General features: G+C 36.4%; 1 protein-coding gene across 5 annotated transcripts; it reads right to left on the reverse strand.

The window, feature by feature from the left end:
- Positions 1-1,549: 1,549 nt before the first annotated feature.
- LOC113120571 (elongation factor 1-delta) lies at positions 1,550-16,200 on the reverse strand. 5 transcript variants are annotated; one of them, XM_026290462.1, is made up of 9 exons: positions 16,051-16,097; positions 12,923-13,755; positions 11,420-11,534; positions 11,276-11,347; positions 10,308-10,379; positions 9,091-9,175; positions 7,785-8,086; positions 2,382-2,576; positions 1,550-1,650 (listed from the first exon to the last, which is right to left on the reverse strand). In XM_026290462.1, exons 2-9 carry the CDS (start codon positions 13,750-13,752, stop codon positions 1,612-1,614), a joined length of 1,710 nt encoding a protein of 569 aa, XP_026146247.1. In that variant the 5' UTR covers positions 13,753-13,755; positions 16,051-16,097; the 3' UTR covers positions 1,550-1,611. The 5 variants fall into 5 exon arrangements, with proteins under 5 accessions (XP_026146247.1, XP_026146249.1, XP_026146251.1 ...); XM_026290464.1 differs by lacking the exon at positions 12,923-13,755 and having other exon boundaries at positions 16,051-16,200; XM_026290466.1 differs by lacking the exons at positions 10,308-10,379; positions 12,923-13,755 and having other exon boundaries at positions 16,051-16,200.
- Positions 16,201-16,834: the final 634 nt, after the last annotated feature.

Below are 16,834 nucleotides of genomic sequence, written 5' to 3' on the forward strand. Positions count from 1 at the left end.
AAAGAAACTGGGGAAAAAATAAAAGCAAATTTAAATGCAAGCTGAAATAGAGTTTATTGGCAAAAACTGTTTTTATTTTTATTTTAAAAAGTCATATATTTTATTATTATCAACATCTTTTTTATCGTGTTTTGTGTTAGTTAGCTGTATTCTAAAGTTATTTTTGCTTAAAAAAAATAACCCAACTGCAGTTTGAATGAGATTAATTGGAATGCAATTGTCAAAATTGTTAAAACGCAGTTATCCGTTTTTGCATGAACTCTTCATAAACACACACAAACACACACACACACACACACACACTAGGATATATTTCCAGAATTAAGACACCCCCCTTCTAATGAGTAGGTTTGACTACTTTAGTCTTTTCCATAAAGTTAACGTTTAAGCATACGATGATATTCTAGGACAGTTTTTGTCTTAAAGGGATAGTTCACCCAAAAAGAAAATTAAATTTCAGAATCATTTACTCACCCTCATGTCGTTCCAAACCTGTATGAGTGGCTTTCTGATGTTCAGCATAAAATAAATAAATAACCTTATTGAAGATTGCTGGTAATCAAACAATTGGTGCTTCCCTTCGACTTCCACAGAAAACAAAATACTATGGAAGTGAATGGGAAATTAAAATTAGAGGCACACAATTCCCTGGAATATCATTATATCCTTAAACATTAAGATCTGTACTCATGGAAATTACTAAAGTAGTCAAACCTGCTCATTAGAAAGGCGTTGTCCTAAAAATTTTGGGTAAATATATATTGCGAAAATTACTGGGGCATTTCTACACTCTTATTAGTTTACACAGTTATTTTATTTCATTATGCTTTTATAGGCCTACAAATTGTATTAAGTTAAATTGCTAAATAATATAAATCTTAAATATTCCACAGAGTTAAAATGCAAAAATTTGTTTTGTTTTGAAAAAACACAGACTCAACCGAGAACACACTTTTATATTGTACAACAATAACAAAAGTATAATGTGCTGATGTAAAAGGAGTTTACAAGGAAAAATAATCCTAAATCTAAATTCGGTTTTATATTGTTTAAATGTTCTTTCTACCACTTATATGTAAATACAATGAAAAATGTTTTCTAAATTGCTATCTGAGTATATACTGTATCCATCTGCATATCTATCGACCAAAAACCTATTTGAATATCATCTGATCTATCTGAATATCTAAACACAAATCTATTAAATATACATCTGAATATCTAACCATCAAATGTGTATCTGAATATTTGTCCATCAAATATCTACATCTATAACTTCTCACAGAAGGAAACGGATCCATTTGCAAGCAAACAAATTTGCATGCAAACAAATTCTGTATTAAAATTTGACAAAAAGCATGCAAATATCTAAATTAAACGTTAACAGGGGTTTTACCTCCTGTGTGGCTCGCCAAAAACAGCAGCAATGGATCCCGGGATCACAAAAGCACTCTTAAACTGTGTTTATGTCGACTGTACTTCTCTTAAATCATCAACATCTTTAAAGAGATGTGGTGACTATAAAAGACAAGAGACCAAGGCAAACAAAAACATCTGAGCTCTTTTATTAACGGATATTCATCCAGTTTCATGCGAGTGTTTATGTGTGTGTTAGATCTTGTTGAATGCCGCAACATCCATACTCTGAACCTGCAACACAAAAACACGTCAAGTTTTGGGTGACACTTGAAGGATAATGGTGCGTTCACACCAACCGCGAATGAAGCATAAAGCGCGAGTGATTTACATGTTAAGTGAATGCAAAGACGCGAATAGACATCCTGCGGCACGTTTTGCGCAACTGATGTGGCGCGAAATGCGTGATTCGCCGGAATGGTGATCTTTGGCGCCGTGTTAACCAATCAGGAGCTCGCTCTAGTAGTGATGTGATTACGATGTAGCGAGCAGAGGGAAAATCCGAAACAACAATGGAGGACAAACTTATCGCTGTATGTGCATACTGGTAGCTGTATGATACTTCTTCATACTTTTGAACAAACGAAACAAACTAAAGAAATAGATTAATTGAATAAAGACAAACACATTAGATTTACGATTTACGCAAAACAAAATATTATTTATGTTGAACCACTAGAGAGACATCAGAGTTCGCGGCAGATGTCAGAAGGACAAGCCGAGTAGAACTGCTTGAAAATTTGATTTGGAAATTATCCGAATAAATGGTGGTTGAAATTACAATGCTGCGTGAACTCAACTGGCAGAAGCCCCTCCCAGGATGCGAGTTTACGTCTGTTGTCAAGTTAATTTCACGCGCGAATGAAGCGAATAAACTGTTCAAGCGTCCAACTACGCGCAATTTATTCTCGCTAGTCTGGTGTGAACGCACAGTAAAGCGCGCAGTTAATAGAGACGTTACTCACGTAGTCCTCAAACTTGGTGATCTCCTCCTCCAGGAAGTCTGTTCCCACCTTGTCGTCCTCCACCACGCAGTTGATCTGGAGTTTCTTGATGCCGTAACCCACAGGAACCAGTTTGGAGGCTCCCCACAGCAACCCGTCCACCTGCACCGATCGCACACACTCCTCCAGCTTGGCCATGTCCGTCTCGTCGTCCCACTGCGAACGCCAGGAAAAACACTGTTTAAAAACCTTGAGAAGCATGGCCTAAACGTTTAAAGATAATTCAGTCTATCAGACATATGGACAGACTTTCATGTGGTTGCTAGGGTATTATGAATGGATGCTTAGAGGTTGCTACGGTGTTCTTTTTTGCTAGTTTGCTAGGTAATTGCTAAGATGTTCTGATTGGTTGTTTGGGCATTGCTACAAGTTTTGGGTGGTTGTTAGGTGGCAGACAGGATATTTTGGAAGTTGCTAGGTTATTCTAGTTAGCCGTTAGATCGTTTCTCTGTAGTTGTTATGCGGTTGCTAGGTTGTTCAAGTTAGCGGTTAGATCGTTTCTCTGTAGTTGTTATGCGGTTGCTAGGTTGTTCTAGTTAGCGGTTAGATCGTTTCTCTGTAGTTGTTATGCGGTTGCTAGGTTGTTCTAGTTAGCGGTTAGATCGTTTCTCTGTAGTTGTTATGCGGTTGCTAGGTTATTCTAGTTAACGGTTAGATCGTTTCTCTGTAGTTGTTATGCGGTTGCTAGGTTATTCTAGTTAGCCGTTAGATCGTTTCTCTGTAGTTGTTATGCGGTTGCTAGGTTATTCTAGTTAGCCGTTAGATCGTTTCTCTGTAGTTGTTATGCGGTTGCTAGGTTGTTCTAGTTAGCCGTTAGATCGTTTCTCTGTAGTTGTTATGCGGTTGCTAGGTTATTCTAGTTAACGGTTAGATCGTTTCTCTGTAGTTGTTATGCGGTTGCTAGGTTATTCTAGTTAGCCGTTAGATCGTTTCTCTGTAGTTGTTATGCGGTTGCTAGGTTGTTCTAGTTAGCGGTTAGATCGTTTCTCTGTAGTTGTTATGCGGTTGCTAGGTTGTTCTAGTTAGCGGTTAGATCGTTTCTCTGTAGTTGTTATGCGGTTGCTAGATTGTTCTAGTTAGCGGTTAGATCGTTTCTCTGTAGTTGTTATGCGGTTGCTAGGTTATTCTAGTTAGCGGTTAGATCGTTTCTCTGTAGTTGTTATGCGGTTGCTAGGTTGTTCTAGTTAGCGGTTAGATCGTTTCTCTGTAGTTGTTATGCGGTTGCTAGGTTGTTCTAGTTAGCGGTTAGATCGTTTCTCTGTAGTTGTTATGCGGTTGCTAGGTTGTTCTAGTTAGCGGTTAGATCGTTTCTCTGTAGTTGTTATGCGGTTGCTAGGTTATTCTAGTTAGCCGTTAGATCGTTTCTCTGTAGTTGTTATGCGGTTGCTAGGTTATTCTAGTTAGCCGTTAGATCGTTTCTCTGTAGTTGTTATGCGGTTGCTAGGTTATTCTAGTTAGCGGTTAGATCGTTTCTCTGTAGTTGTTATGCGGTTGCTAGGTTATTCTAGTTAGCGGTTAGATCGTTTCTCTGTAGTTGTTATGCGGTTGCTAGGTTATTCTAGTTAGCCGTTAGATCGTTTCTCTGTAGTTGTTATGCGGTTGCTAGGTTATTCTAGTTAGCCGTTAGATCGTTTCTCTGTAGTTGTTATGCGGTTGCTAGGTTATTCTAGTTAGCCGTTAGATCGTTTCTCTGTAGTTGTTATGCGGTTGCTAGGTTACTCTAGTTAGCCGTTAGATCGTTTCTCTGTAGTTGTTATGCGGTTGCTAGGTTGTTCTAGTTAGCGGTTAGATCGTTTCTCTGTAGTTGTTATGCGGTTGCTAGGTTGTTCTAGTTAGCGGTTAGATCGTTTCTCTGTAGTTGTTATGCGGTTGCTAGGTTGTTCTAGTTAGCGGTTAGATCGTTTCTCTGTAGTTGTTATGCGGTTGCTAGGTTGTTCTAGTTAGCGGTTAGATCGTTTCTCTGTAGTTGTTATGCGGTTGCTAGGTTGTTCTAGTTAGCGGTTAGATCGTTTCTCTGTAGTTGTTATGCGGTTGCTAGGTTGTTCTAGTTAGCGGTTAGATCGTTTCTCTGTAGTTGTTATGCGGTTGCTAGATTGTTCTAGTTAGCGGTTAGATCGTTTCTCTGTAGTTGTTATGCGGTTGCTAGGTTGTTCTAGTTAACGGTTAGATCGTTTCTCTGTAGTTGTTATGCGGTTGCTAGGTTGTTCTAGTTAGCGGTTAGATCGTTTCTCTGTAGTTGTTATGCGGTTGCTAGGTTGTTCTAGTTAGCGGTTAGATCGTTTCTCTGTAGTTGTTATGCGGTTGCTAGGTTGTTCTAGTTAGCGGTTAGATCGTTTCTCTGTAGTTGTTATGCGGTTGCTAGGTTATTCTAGTTAGCCGTTAGATCGTTTCTCTGTAGTTGTTATGCGGTTGCTAGGTTGTTCTAGTTAGCCGTTAGATCGTTTCTCTGTAGTTGTTATGCGGTTGCTAGGTTGTTCTAGTTAGCGGTTAGATCGTTTCTCTGTAGTTGTTATGCGGTTGCTAGGTTGTTCTAGTTAGCGGTTAGATCGTTTCTCTGTAGTTGTTATGCGGTTGCTAGGTTATTCTAGTTAGCCGTTAGATCGTTTCTCTGTAGTTGTTATGCGGTTGCTAGGTTATTCTAGTTAACGGTTAGATCGTTTCTCTGTAGTTGTTATGCGGTTGCTAGGTTATTCTAGTTAGCCGTTAGATCGTTTCTCTGTAGTTGTTATGCGGTTGCTAGGTTATTCTAGTTAGCCGTTAGATCGTTTCTCTGTAGTTGTTATGCGGTTGCTAGGTTGTTCTAGTTAGCGGTTAGATCGTTTCTCTGTAGTTGTTATGCGGTTGCTAGGTTATTCTAGTTAGCGGTTAGATCGTTTCTCTGTAGTTGTTATGCGGTTGCTAGGTTGTTCAAGTTAGCGGTTAGATCGTTTCTCTGTAGTTGTTATGCGGTTGCTAGGTTGTTCTAGTTAGCGGTTAGATCGTTTCTCTGTAGTTGTTATGCGGTTGCTAGGTTGTTCTAGTTAGCGGTTAGATCGTTTCTCTGTAGTTGTTATGCGGTTGCTAGGTTATTCTAGTTAACGGTTAGATCGTTTCTCTGTAGTTGTTATGCGGTTGCTAGGTTGTTCTAGTTAGCGGTTAGATCGTTTCTCTGTAGTTGTTATGCGGTTGCTAGGTTGTTCTAGTTAGCGGTTAGATCGTTTCTCTGTAGTTGTTATGCGGTTGCTAGATTGTTCTAGTTAGCGGTTAGATCGTTTCTCTGTAGTTGTTATGCGGTTGCTAGGTTATTCTAGTTAGCGGTTAGATCGTTTCTCTGTAGTTGTTATGCGGTTGCTAGGTTGTTCTAGTTAGCGGTTAGATCGTTTCTCTGTAGTTGTTATGCGGTTGCTAGGTTGTTCTAGTTAGCGGTTAGATCGTTTCTCTGTAGTTGTTATGCGGTTGCTAGGTTGTTCTAGTTAGCGGTTAGATCGTTTCTCTGTAGTTGTTATGCGGTTGCTAGGTTATTCTAGTTAGCCGTTAGATCGTTTCTCTGTAGTTGTTATGCGGTTGCTAGGTTATTCTAGTTAGCCGTTAGATCGTTTCTCTGTAGTTGTTATGCGGTTGCTAGGTTATTCTAGTTAGCGGTTAGATCGTTTCTCTGTAGTTGTTATGCGGTTGCTAGGTTATTCTAGTTAGCGGTTAGATCGTTTCTCTGTAGTTGTTATGCGGTTGCTAGGTTATTCTAGTTAGCGGTTAGATCGTTTCTCTGTAGTTGTTATGCGGTTGCTAGGTTATTCTAGTTAGCCGTTAGATCGTTTCTCTGTAGTTGTTATGCGGTTGCTAGGTTATTCTAGTTAGCCGTTAGATCGTTTCTCTGTAGTTGTTATGCGGTTGCTAGGTTATTCTAGTTAGCCGTTAGATCGTTTCTCTGTAGTTGTTATGCGGTTGCTAGGTTACTCTAGTTAGCCGTTAGATCGTTTCTCTGTAGTTGTTATGCGGTTGCTAGGTTGTTCTAGTTAGCGGTTAGATCGTTTCTCTGTAGTTGTTATGCGGTTGCTAGGTTGTTCTAGTTAGCGGTTAGATCGTTTCTCTGTAGTTGTTATGCGGTTGCTAGGTTGTTCTAGTTAGCGGTTAGATCGTTTCTCTGTAGTTGTTATGCGGTTGCTAGGTTGTTCTAGTTAGCGGTTAGATCGTTTCTCTGTAGTTGTTATGCGGTTGCTAGGTTGTTCTAGTTAGCGGTTAGATCGTTTCTCTGTAGTTGTTATGCGGTTGCTAGGTTGTTCTAGTTAGCGGTTAGATCGTTTCTCTGTAGTTGTTATGCGGTTGCTAGGTTGTTCTAGTTAGCGGTTAGATCGTTTCTCTGTAGTTGTTATGCGGTTGCTAGGTTGTTCAAGTTACCGGTTAGATCGTTTCTCTGTAGTTGTTATGCGGTTGCTAGGTTGTTCTAGTTAGCGGTTAGATCGTTTCTCTGTAGTTGTTATGCGGTTGCTAGGTTGTTCTAGTTAGCGGTTAGATCGTTTCTCTGTAGTTGTTATGCGGTTGCTAGGTTGTTCTAGTTAGCGGTTAGATCGTTTCTCTGTAGTTGTTATGCGGTTGCTAGGTTGTTCTAGTTAGCGGTTAGATCGTTTCTCTGTAGTTGTTATGCGGTTGCTAGGTTGTTCTAGTTAACGGTTAGATCGTTTCTCTGTAGTTGTTATGCGGTTGCTAGGTTGTTCTAGTTAGCGGTTAGATCGTTTCTCTGTAGTTGTTATGCGGTTGCTAGGTTGTTCTAGTTAGCGGTTAGATAGTTTCTCTGTAGTTGTTATGCGGTTGCTAGGTTGTTCTAGTTAGCGGTTAGATCGTTTCTCTGTAGTTGTTATGCGGTTGCTAGGTTGTTCTAGTTAGCGGTTAGATCGTTTCTCTGTAGTTGTTATGCGGTTGCTAGGTTGTTCTAGTTAACGGTTAGATCGTTTCTCTGTAGTTGTTATGCGGTTGCTAGGTTGTTCAAGTTAGCGGTTAGATCGTTTCTCTGTAGTTGTTATGCGGTTGCTAGGTTATTCTAGTTAGCGGTTAGATCGTTTCTCTGTAGTTGTTATGCGGTTGCTAGGTTGTTCAAGTTAGCGGTTAGATCGTTTCTCTGTAGTTGTTATGCGGTTGCTAGGTTGTTCTAGTTAGCGGTTAGATCGTTTCTCTGTAGTTGTTATGCGGTTGCTAGGTTGTTCTAGTTAGCGGTTAGATCGTTTCTCTGTAGTTGTTATGCGGTTGTTAGGGTGTTCCAGGTAGCTGTTAAGTTGTTTCTACATGGATGCTATGCAGTTACTATGTATTCAGGATGGTTGCCTGTTTATTTGGGGGAAAAACAAAATTCAACAAATGATAAAAAAAAAACACGACATGTGAGTTCCCTACCGGTTTGACGTCTAACAGGATGGATGATTTAGCGATTAGGGCAGGTTTTTTGGCCTTTCTGGCGGCGTATTCCTGCAGCCGCTGCTCTTTCAGTCTCTCGGCCTCCTCGTCCTCCTCTGCATCGCTTCCGAACAGATCAATGTCATCCTCATCCTCCTCTTCCTCCTGTTTCGCCGGAGTGGGCGGGGCTTTCTGAGGCACGGCGGGAGTGGTGCCGTTTACGGTTGGTGCTGTTGTCCGCTTCTCCAGCGCTGACACACGACTCTCCACCTTACTGAGAGCAGAACGCAGATCCTGCACCACTGACACACACAACCAGAGCAATTAAGGAAGTGCTTGCAGAAAATTTGCCAAGATGTAAATAAATGACAGCTCATATGTCAGTATTATGACATCAATCATCAGTTTTAATGATGATTATGCTGTTATTTTTCCACCTCCGGATGTCCAAGTTAATATTAGATTTAATTTTTTTATATGAGGTTTGCTACAACTAAATCCAAGATTTTTTTAATAATTTGTTAAATTATTATCATTAAATATAAAAAAAGTATTTCAAAATCTGATAAAAAAAGAGATATCTGTAAATGTAATTAAGATTGAAGCACTAAAATTAACAAATAAATTAATATAATTAATTAAAAAATTTAACTAAATAAAATTACTTTTACTAAAAGTAAAAAAACATTATATTTTTTTTAAATAAACTTAAAAAAAAAATTAAATTAAATTGGAAACTGAAAATAAAACTATGATAGTATATAAATAAACAATAATAGCAATAACAATAACTTTTATATAAGTAAAACAAAAAAAATAGTGAAATAAAATTACATTGAAAAGTGAAAAATGTTCATTCAAAAAACTATAAAATATAATATTATATAAATAATAACAATAATAGCAATAAAACGATAAAAAGACAATAATACAAATGAAATGGTATAAATGAGCACAGTAAAATTACTAAATATTAAACTAAAAATAAAATGAAAACAGAAAAGCAAATTCAAAATACTATCAAAACCTATAATAGTATATAAACACTACACTGTATGTATACAAATGTAAATAATTTTACTAATTGGATTAGTACAGTTCTGTTAAAATCTGAATATTGAATAGCTATCTAGTCTTTCGAGGCTAAAGAATGCTTTTCAAACGTTGTTCTTTCTTTCTTTCTTTCTTTCTTTCTCAAAATGACCAAAAGTGGAATCAGAATCCGGATTTTGTTTGTTGAATTATTTCTGGTTTTCCATCCTGGCACAAGTGAAAACGCAAAGCTATGAGAATCTGTTAAACACACCTTTGTGTAGACTCTGGTTCTCCAGCTCCAGGTCCTTCATGCGTGCAGCGAGCTCCCCGTAATCAGCAGCGCTGCCTCCGCCGCTCTAAACACACACACACACACACACACACACACACGAGTTCCCATCAGCCCCTGCTCTGATACACATCCACCCAGTGAGAGAATCAGATCTTCTAACAACTACATACTACACACACGATCCAAACACACCACTACAGTCTGTTACTACATTGACTGCTTCACTATTTTAATGAACCACACGACACACAACATTTAGCATTTTGTCAGAGCATGCAACTTTTTGACATGTTTTGAAGTTGGTTCAGTAAGAGTAATCATGATTAAAAACTGCTTTAAAAATTATGTAATTCATTTGCACCCTCAATAAAATTATCCCGGATCTTCCTGTAGATTTCTAGGCAAATATTACTGTTTATAACCATGTATTGGTATACTGATGCATGGTTTACATTTTTTAACACATTCGCATGTTTATGGTTCTCTGATGTTGTTTATTGGTCACATGACATGCAGATAAGCAATATTTGAGCTATTTTTAAGTGTTTTCTTGTGCTTGTTTTTATTTTGATTTGACATTTCTATGATTTTAGTAATTATTGGTTTTATTTTTATTGGGTTTTTAATTATTTATTTAGATTTTTATTATTTAGGATTAAATTAATTAGATTATTAGTTTAATTAATTTACTCATGATTTCCAGTTTAGAACTACTGGTGTGTATACATCAGAAAGTAAAAAGTTAAGATAAATAAATAGTCTTGTTCTTATTTTTGATGATTATTTAAATTAGATAAAAATTTTACAATTTAAAAAAACAATCAAAAATATTTCAGAGTGAATAAACAAACCGGTTAAACTCATTAGCTGTTTAACAGTAATTGAAAAGAAAAAAAATGATTTCAGTATCATTTTAAGTTTAATGTGTATTAAAATCAATAAAAGATTAATAAAATGAAAAAAAAAATATATTTAACTTAAATTGCTATGACACTAAAATAGCACTGTTACAAACCTCACAACAAAGCTTGCTCTCGTTTATGATCTCGTTTCACAACAGAAATATTAACAACTAAATGCATGCATCACAGATTTCTTCTGAAACTTTCTACAACATGCACGCAAGCATGCACACTGACCACGCGTTGACCGACTCGAGCGTGAGCTGCTTTAGTGTGCGACACACACACACTTACAGGAGACGAGCGGTGGGAGGGGTTTGATATTTTAGGGGCGGAGCCTCTACTTGGCTGCAAGGTAGTCTTCAGCTACAGGAGAGATCATTTATGAGGAAAGTGCAGATGAAGGAAGAGAACAGATGCTTTAGGAGATATAAGCTGGACTGGCAAATCAGAGACACACTAACAACGCCTTCTGCCCGTGTAGATGACTTAAGAACAAGAGTACAGCTGCACGATTCATTAAAATAAAAACATTAATAAACTGGCTGGCGTGAAGAAAACAAAAACCTTTAAAACTAAAAGATTAATGGTTCGAAAACATGAAAATAAAAATTTAAGACGGACAGAATCTGTATTCTAACTGCACAGCTTTTGTATGGTAAAAATTTATTATTTTTATTATGTTTTCTTAAACGCTCAATTTTTGTTTTACACTGAATTACAATAGTTATATTGCTTATTTTAATAGTTTTACTTCGTAATAACAACAGCAACAATAAAAATTATATTAATAATAATAATAATAATTACTGATATGTAATCATTAACTCTTTGTGAAGATATTTTTAATTTTAATATTTTTTTTTAATTTAGAAACTACCAATAACGACATTGCTATATTTCTACACAGCCATTTTTTCCCCTTGTAATTTTACAGTTGTACTTTATTATTTTTCTCAATTTCTGAGTTTTTTCCCCCAATATTTTACATTTTGTAACAACCACAACATTGCTATTTTATATATATATATATATATATATATATATATATATATATATATATATATATATATATATATATAGTTTTTTATTAATTTTTTTTTTTTTAATTGTACAAACCCTTCAAAGCTGTAGCTTTTCAAAAAATAAAATCATAATAAATACAAGGCAATCAGATTTTTATTCCAGAAATCGTGGAGTCCTAGAAGCGAGCTAGACTGTACATGTCAAAGAGTAATGCTAGGGTTTTTTGCTTGACTCACCCCAGCGAGAGATTTCTGGATGTTTTCTCGTGCTCTTGCGATGTCCTGAAGGATGCTGTTGGCTCCAGTGTCCTGAGACGAGAGACAGGGTTTAGACAGTAGTATTAGCACACATGCGGTAAATACTGCTGCTGTAGTCATTACTTGTTTGGGCTGCGTGGGACCATTCATCCGCTCATAAAATTGCCGTTCCGCTTCATCGTAGCGTGGCTTATCGAACCAGATCCTCTCCTGCGCTAAACACTGTGCTGCAGTCATCCTGTAAAACACACAGGAGACGTGTAACAACCTCAATAAACAAACACCTTCAGTCAACTGATAAACGTCTGGATATGGTTTACTCTCTGTTTGTTCCTTGATGAAAATGAAAGAATGTTTCAAACTACGGTGCACAGCAGTACTGGGGAGTCAATTTATATGCTAATGGTTATAAATATATGATAAAATAAGTAAAAAATTTAATTGTTAGTTGAAATAAAATTTACTTATTTTAGTTATTTCTCATTTTCATTCAATGTAACTTGGTGTAATAAAATATCAAAATAAAATAATAAAAGTGCAATGAATTAAAAAAAGAATAAAAACTATATGGACAAAAAAAATTAAATAATAATAATTAATTTCAAATGAAAAAAAAAAATCTGCCAAAACAATGGTTTATCATTTTAAAAATGAAAATAAAAATAAGCTTATTTAAAACAATTTTACTGTAAATTATATTATTTTACAATTTTACCTTTAAATAATAGTTATTTTAAGATTTGTATTTACCAACACTATGAATTTTATTTTTATTATTAATTTGGATCATTATATTATTTCAGATACCTCCTAAAATAACACTGCTCATTTTATTTTAGTCACTTGATGTACAAAAAAATTCATAAATAAATTACTCAAACATGGACATAAGAAAAAAAAATATTAGGAAAAACACAAAATTACTCAAATGAAAAAAATACAAATAAAAGCTTTAACATTTGAAAATTAAAATACAATAAATAAATTCTAAATTAATAAAAACTGTGTTAGTATCCAAGTGATATTAAAATATGTTACTCCCCAAAACTGGTGCATGGACATAATACTACAAATGATATACATATGTTAATGCAACCATGCAAAAATAACAACAACAAAAATGACATCAACTAAACAATGAAGAAACCCAAAATGATACAAAACTGAATTCAGACAGATAACTCTTCCAAGCCAACACAACGGACGAACAAAGCAAGAATGAACGTGTAAAAAGAGACCAAAGAAATACGAAAAAGAATGGCATGAGAAAAATGTGCGATGATGATGACATGAAGATGGTGCACGAAAGAAATAGAAAAAAGTTTAAGAGTTTGCTTTGCATGTGAATGCAATGGATGAGACTGATGATTTCCTAAGAGTAAAATGTCGTTTTAAAGTGATAATTAACCAATTCTGTCATTTACTGACCTTTGCGCCTTTCCAAACCTGTGTGACTCACTGTTCACAATAAAACACTTAAGACTGCGATTCGTAGGAGGTTCAAGAAACAGAAGTAATGCAGGTTTGGAGTTTAAATGACAGAACTGTAATTCGGTGGTGAACGAACTAATTATCTACAGCGTCAGTGTGTGAGGAGAGTGTATTTTCTCGAGTATTGAGTCATACTTCTGCTTCTGGCTAGAATGGTTTATAGTTGTTTTGGATCTCGCCGCAGCTCCTTCATGGAAACGAGTCTCCGCCTCCATATAGCAACCGCGATCTAGCCACACCCTCTCGCTGTCAGCATGCAGGAAATAGCAGTGAGCCGCCTTCTGATTGGTGGTGATGTTGTTTGATTCCTGGCGATCGCAAACCACAGGCTTTTTTTGCGTGTTATTTCGCCGTTTGGGGTTGGACTTATCGCTGCCGGTTTCGGGGTTTCTCGGTGGAGAGCTCCGGCCGTACAGGTTCTGATAGAAAGTCACCTCGGCTTTATCAAAAAGAGGTTTCTGTAGCCACACCCCCATTGGAGGCGCTGGCAAGGAAGGGAGGCCGTTGATTGGTCTGGAAGCCGGTGTGGGCGGAGTCGGGGTTTGCGATTGGTAGCCTTCGTCGCAGTTGGTCGGCTGCAGTTGGAGAGATCTCGGTTGGTTGGGAACAAGGCCCACAAACTTGCTCTCGGATCGGTCAAAGTTGGGTTTATTCACCCACACAGTTTGAACGACATGGTGACACGCCTCTTGCTCTCCATGCCGGCAGGTTTCTTGCTTGTTTCTTGCGAGAGAACTCGCAGGAGCGGTCGTGCCATTTTGCTGCTGCAATAGTCGTACGTAGTAAAGACTCTCCGCACTTTCGTACGCGACGCGGTCGAACCACACCGTCGTACACTCCGATCGCAAACCCTCCAGCGTCGCTCTGGACAAACACCCCTTAGAACCTGCGTTGGTTCGGTCCGGCTGCCGTTCAGAGGAACTGGACTTATTCGAAGAAGAACTCCTATGTTTTCTGTTGCGCATTTTCTTGTGTCCAGAAATACAGAGGTAGAAGAGGATTAATAAATAGACAAAAAAGAGGAAAGGGAGAGTGACAGGGAATGGAGAATTATTCACACAGCAGTAGGGTAACATAAAACATGAAGTGTGTAAACTGTAGGGTTGCAAAAAGTTGGAAAATTTTAAATAAATTTCGGAAACATTCCAAAGATTTTGGAAACTTGAAAGATTTTTGGGAATATTTCAGGGATTTTTGGAAAGTTTCCGGAAATGTACCCCATTTGCGAGCAACCCTAGTAAACTATGTTGCAAAATATAAATCAATTATTTGTTTAAGCGGAAATTATGCCAAGTTAAATAAGTTAACGATTACATTGCCGCGGAAACTTAAAAGTGGTGCAAGATGCTGAAAAATAATGTTTATTTAAAAATGCAATACTTAAGACGGATTTGTTACAAAAAAATTAAATTAGAGACTTTTCAAAGAGCTTTTTAGCATACTATATTCATAGTCTAAATAATATGGTTAGCATTTAACAAAAAACGAAATAGCTTAATAAAACAGGAATTTGTATGTATTTCTGTCACCTAATAAAAATGTTACAAATGTAACTGAAGCTTTTTCTCACAATCCAGACTTTCTCCTTACATGAACAAGTTATAAAATTCGCAATAACAAATTTAGAACACACAACAGAATTAATTTTACATCTCACAATTACTCATTTGCTACTGTGATTCTAATTAATCTGAATTGGTGGAAATAAATAAGTTTCTATATTGAGAAACCTGTTTGGAGACAATCATTATTCGATTTATTGTTTATGGCAAGAGCATTTTGTGGAGCTGAAATCATAAACAAATGAGTTTCAATGTGCAAGCTTTCAAAAACGATATTGTTTTTGTGTCTATGTAAATGCAAATTTGTGAAAATGGCAATGTAATGATTTCTTTTCAATGTGACATCGCCAACTACTGGCCTATTACACGTAATACAGTGTTTATAGTCATTTAGGTGGATCTATGAGAACATGGTGGGATCATTTTGACAATGTTGTAGTCTGTACGCAAAATCTTTAAAAAACGCAAAGGAAAAACCTTCCCGTTTTTAGTACATCGTTGTCATGCAAACATATCCTCAGTTTAGTAGAATTTACACACTTCAGCTTTAAAGACAGACACAATAACACGCAAAACATTCTATGGTTGCATTATATTTAAACATTGAATACATTGCACTTTACAATGACGTGGAGAAGAAAACTAATAAAGCACAAACTGAAAGTGCGTTGGAGAAAAGAAAATCAAATTCAGAATGGACAAAACAGACACAAATCCATGATGGGTCAAACAACATAAACATGTCCAAACTCACCTTCAGCAAACACAAAAAGCGATCAAACAAACAGTATGTAGCTGAACGTTCTTCTCATCCAAACCAAGGCAAGCAATAAACCATAAAGTGCAATTAAGAAAAGTATTTATGTTTATATTGAATCACAGAATGAGAGGACTTTACTTATACATGTATACACACAAAGATGCATCGTGGTGAAAACATGGTACAGTGATAATATCTGATAGCAATACTATGGTTTTGAATGATTATCATAGTAAATGTCCAAAAAATATGGTATTATCATGGCGCCATGTGCACAATAGTACTTCTATGTTATCTCTTTGTTAGTCTAACATCATTAAACAAAATTTTATGATTAAGATCACTTAACTTACATGATAATTTACCAATCAAGTTAATGTGACTGAAAATAATTCAATATTATAAGTATCAGTATTACCATCATTTTTAGATGATAGTTTCTAGTGACCATGTGATGGTCAAGATCAGAAGTGCAATCAGACAAAGGAGTATTTTTTAGCCTAATGACTAATTTTGTTGATTCAGAAAAGAAACAGGCTTTATATAGAGGCAATAAAATCAATAAATCTGTATAAATCTCCGTTTAACTAAAAGATCATCCGATTGAACGTGAGAATGCGTCATTATCCATGAAAATCTGGACTTCCTGCACATGGTGTCAGGCCCATCAAACATCACACTGGATATTTATATAAAAATAAACGTGTTTTCATTATGACAGTGACTGTAATAAAAGCATGAGCTTTCCGTCGTGCATCGATCACGTATTGATTAGTCTTATATTAATAAATAAACATACGAAAGACGTCTAACCGGCTTTTGAGCGCGATAAACACCACGTACATTTACAGCACAGTATTATTTATTCATTTAAACCAAGAAAATACATAAAAAAGCACGAGCCACTGTAAACCACCTCATTTTTCTACACAAATACTCACTTTAAGGGCTTTAGTTGGCGTTGAATGAATCGCTGTTACTGGTCGATGCGCGTTCACGGAACAGAAGGAGCGAGCGAGAGCCGCGCGAACCATTCCAGCTCGAGCGGGGGAGACCACTGCCTCAAAACCGCCTGAAATCACCAGATATGAGGCGGCTTAATGTGTATTAATGTCAGTTTATTAGTTGTTCACATGAAGACATAACACCCAACTCTGCTACAGAAGTGTGGTTTAAGGAATATTTTGTCATCACATTTTTACATGGTCAATGGTACATTCCGTCAGTTTCCCAGCAAGGCTGCGCATAATGACGTCATCAATAAATGATGGGAAGGCCCAGTTCTATTTTGTGGAAACGAGAGCTAAATTATTATAGACTTTACTGTTTTAATTCCAAATTAAAGAGGTGTTTTATACAAATATACGCTTGACTTCATTTTGTAGCTACATTTTAATGTTAATGTTTTATCCACGAATACAAAAGTTTACATTCACAAACATTTCTTTAAAACGTACTTAGATCTTGTTTTACATACATATATACACGTTATATATATATATAAAAAAAAAAAATTTTCAACGTCAGTTTTATTTATTTTTTTTTTTTTTTTTGTCATTTTGAGAGATGAAAACCTTATTGCTGCTGAAAATACTTTGGAAGATGCACTTACTGTATTGTTGCAAAACAATGATTTTGTAGTTCTTTTAAATTTTGTTTCCTTGCAGCATGCACAGTCCGATAAAATTAAGCTTTAAAAAATTACAAGCACAAGTCACAGCACAC

Source organism: Carassius auratus, chromosome 20 (assembly GCF_003368295.1).
Source record: "Carassius auratus strain Wakin chromosome 20, ASM336829v1, whole genome shotgun sequence".
In the NCBI taxonomy this organism is placed as follows: Eukaryota; Metazoa; Chordata; class Actinopteri; order Cypriniformes; family Cyprinidae; genus Carassius; species Carassius auratus.

Coding starts and splice junctions, on each gene's coding strand:
- LOC113120571 (XM_026290462.1), bottom strand. CDS start 13,752: ATGCGCAACAGAAAACATAGGAGTTCTTCTTCGAATAAGTCCAGTTCC. Junction 10,380..11,275: donor TCCAGAAATCTCTCGCTGGG/GTGAGTCAAGCA, acceptor TCTCTCCTGTAG/CTGAAGACTACCTTGCAGCC. Junction 9,176..10,307: donor CCTCCCACCGCTCGTCTCCT/GTAAGTGTGTGT, acceptor GTGTGTGTTTAG/AGCGGCGGAGGCAGCGCTGC.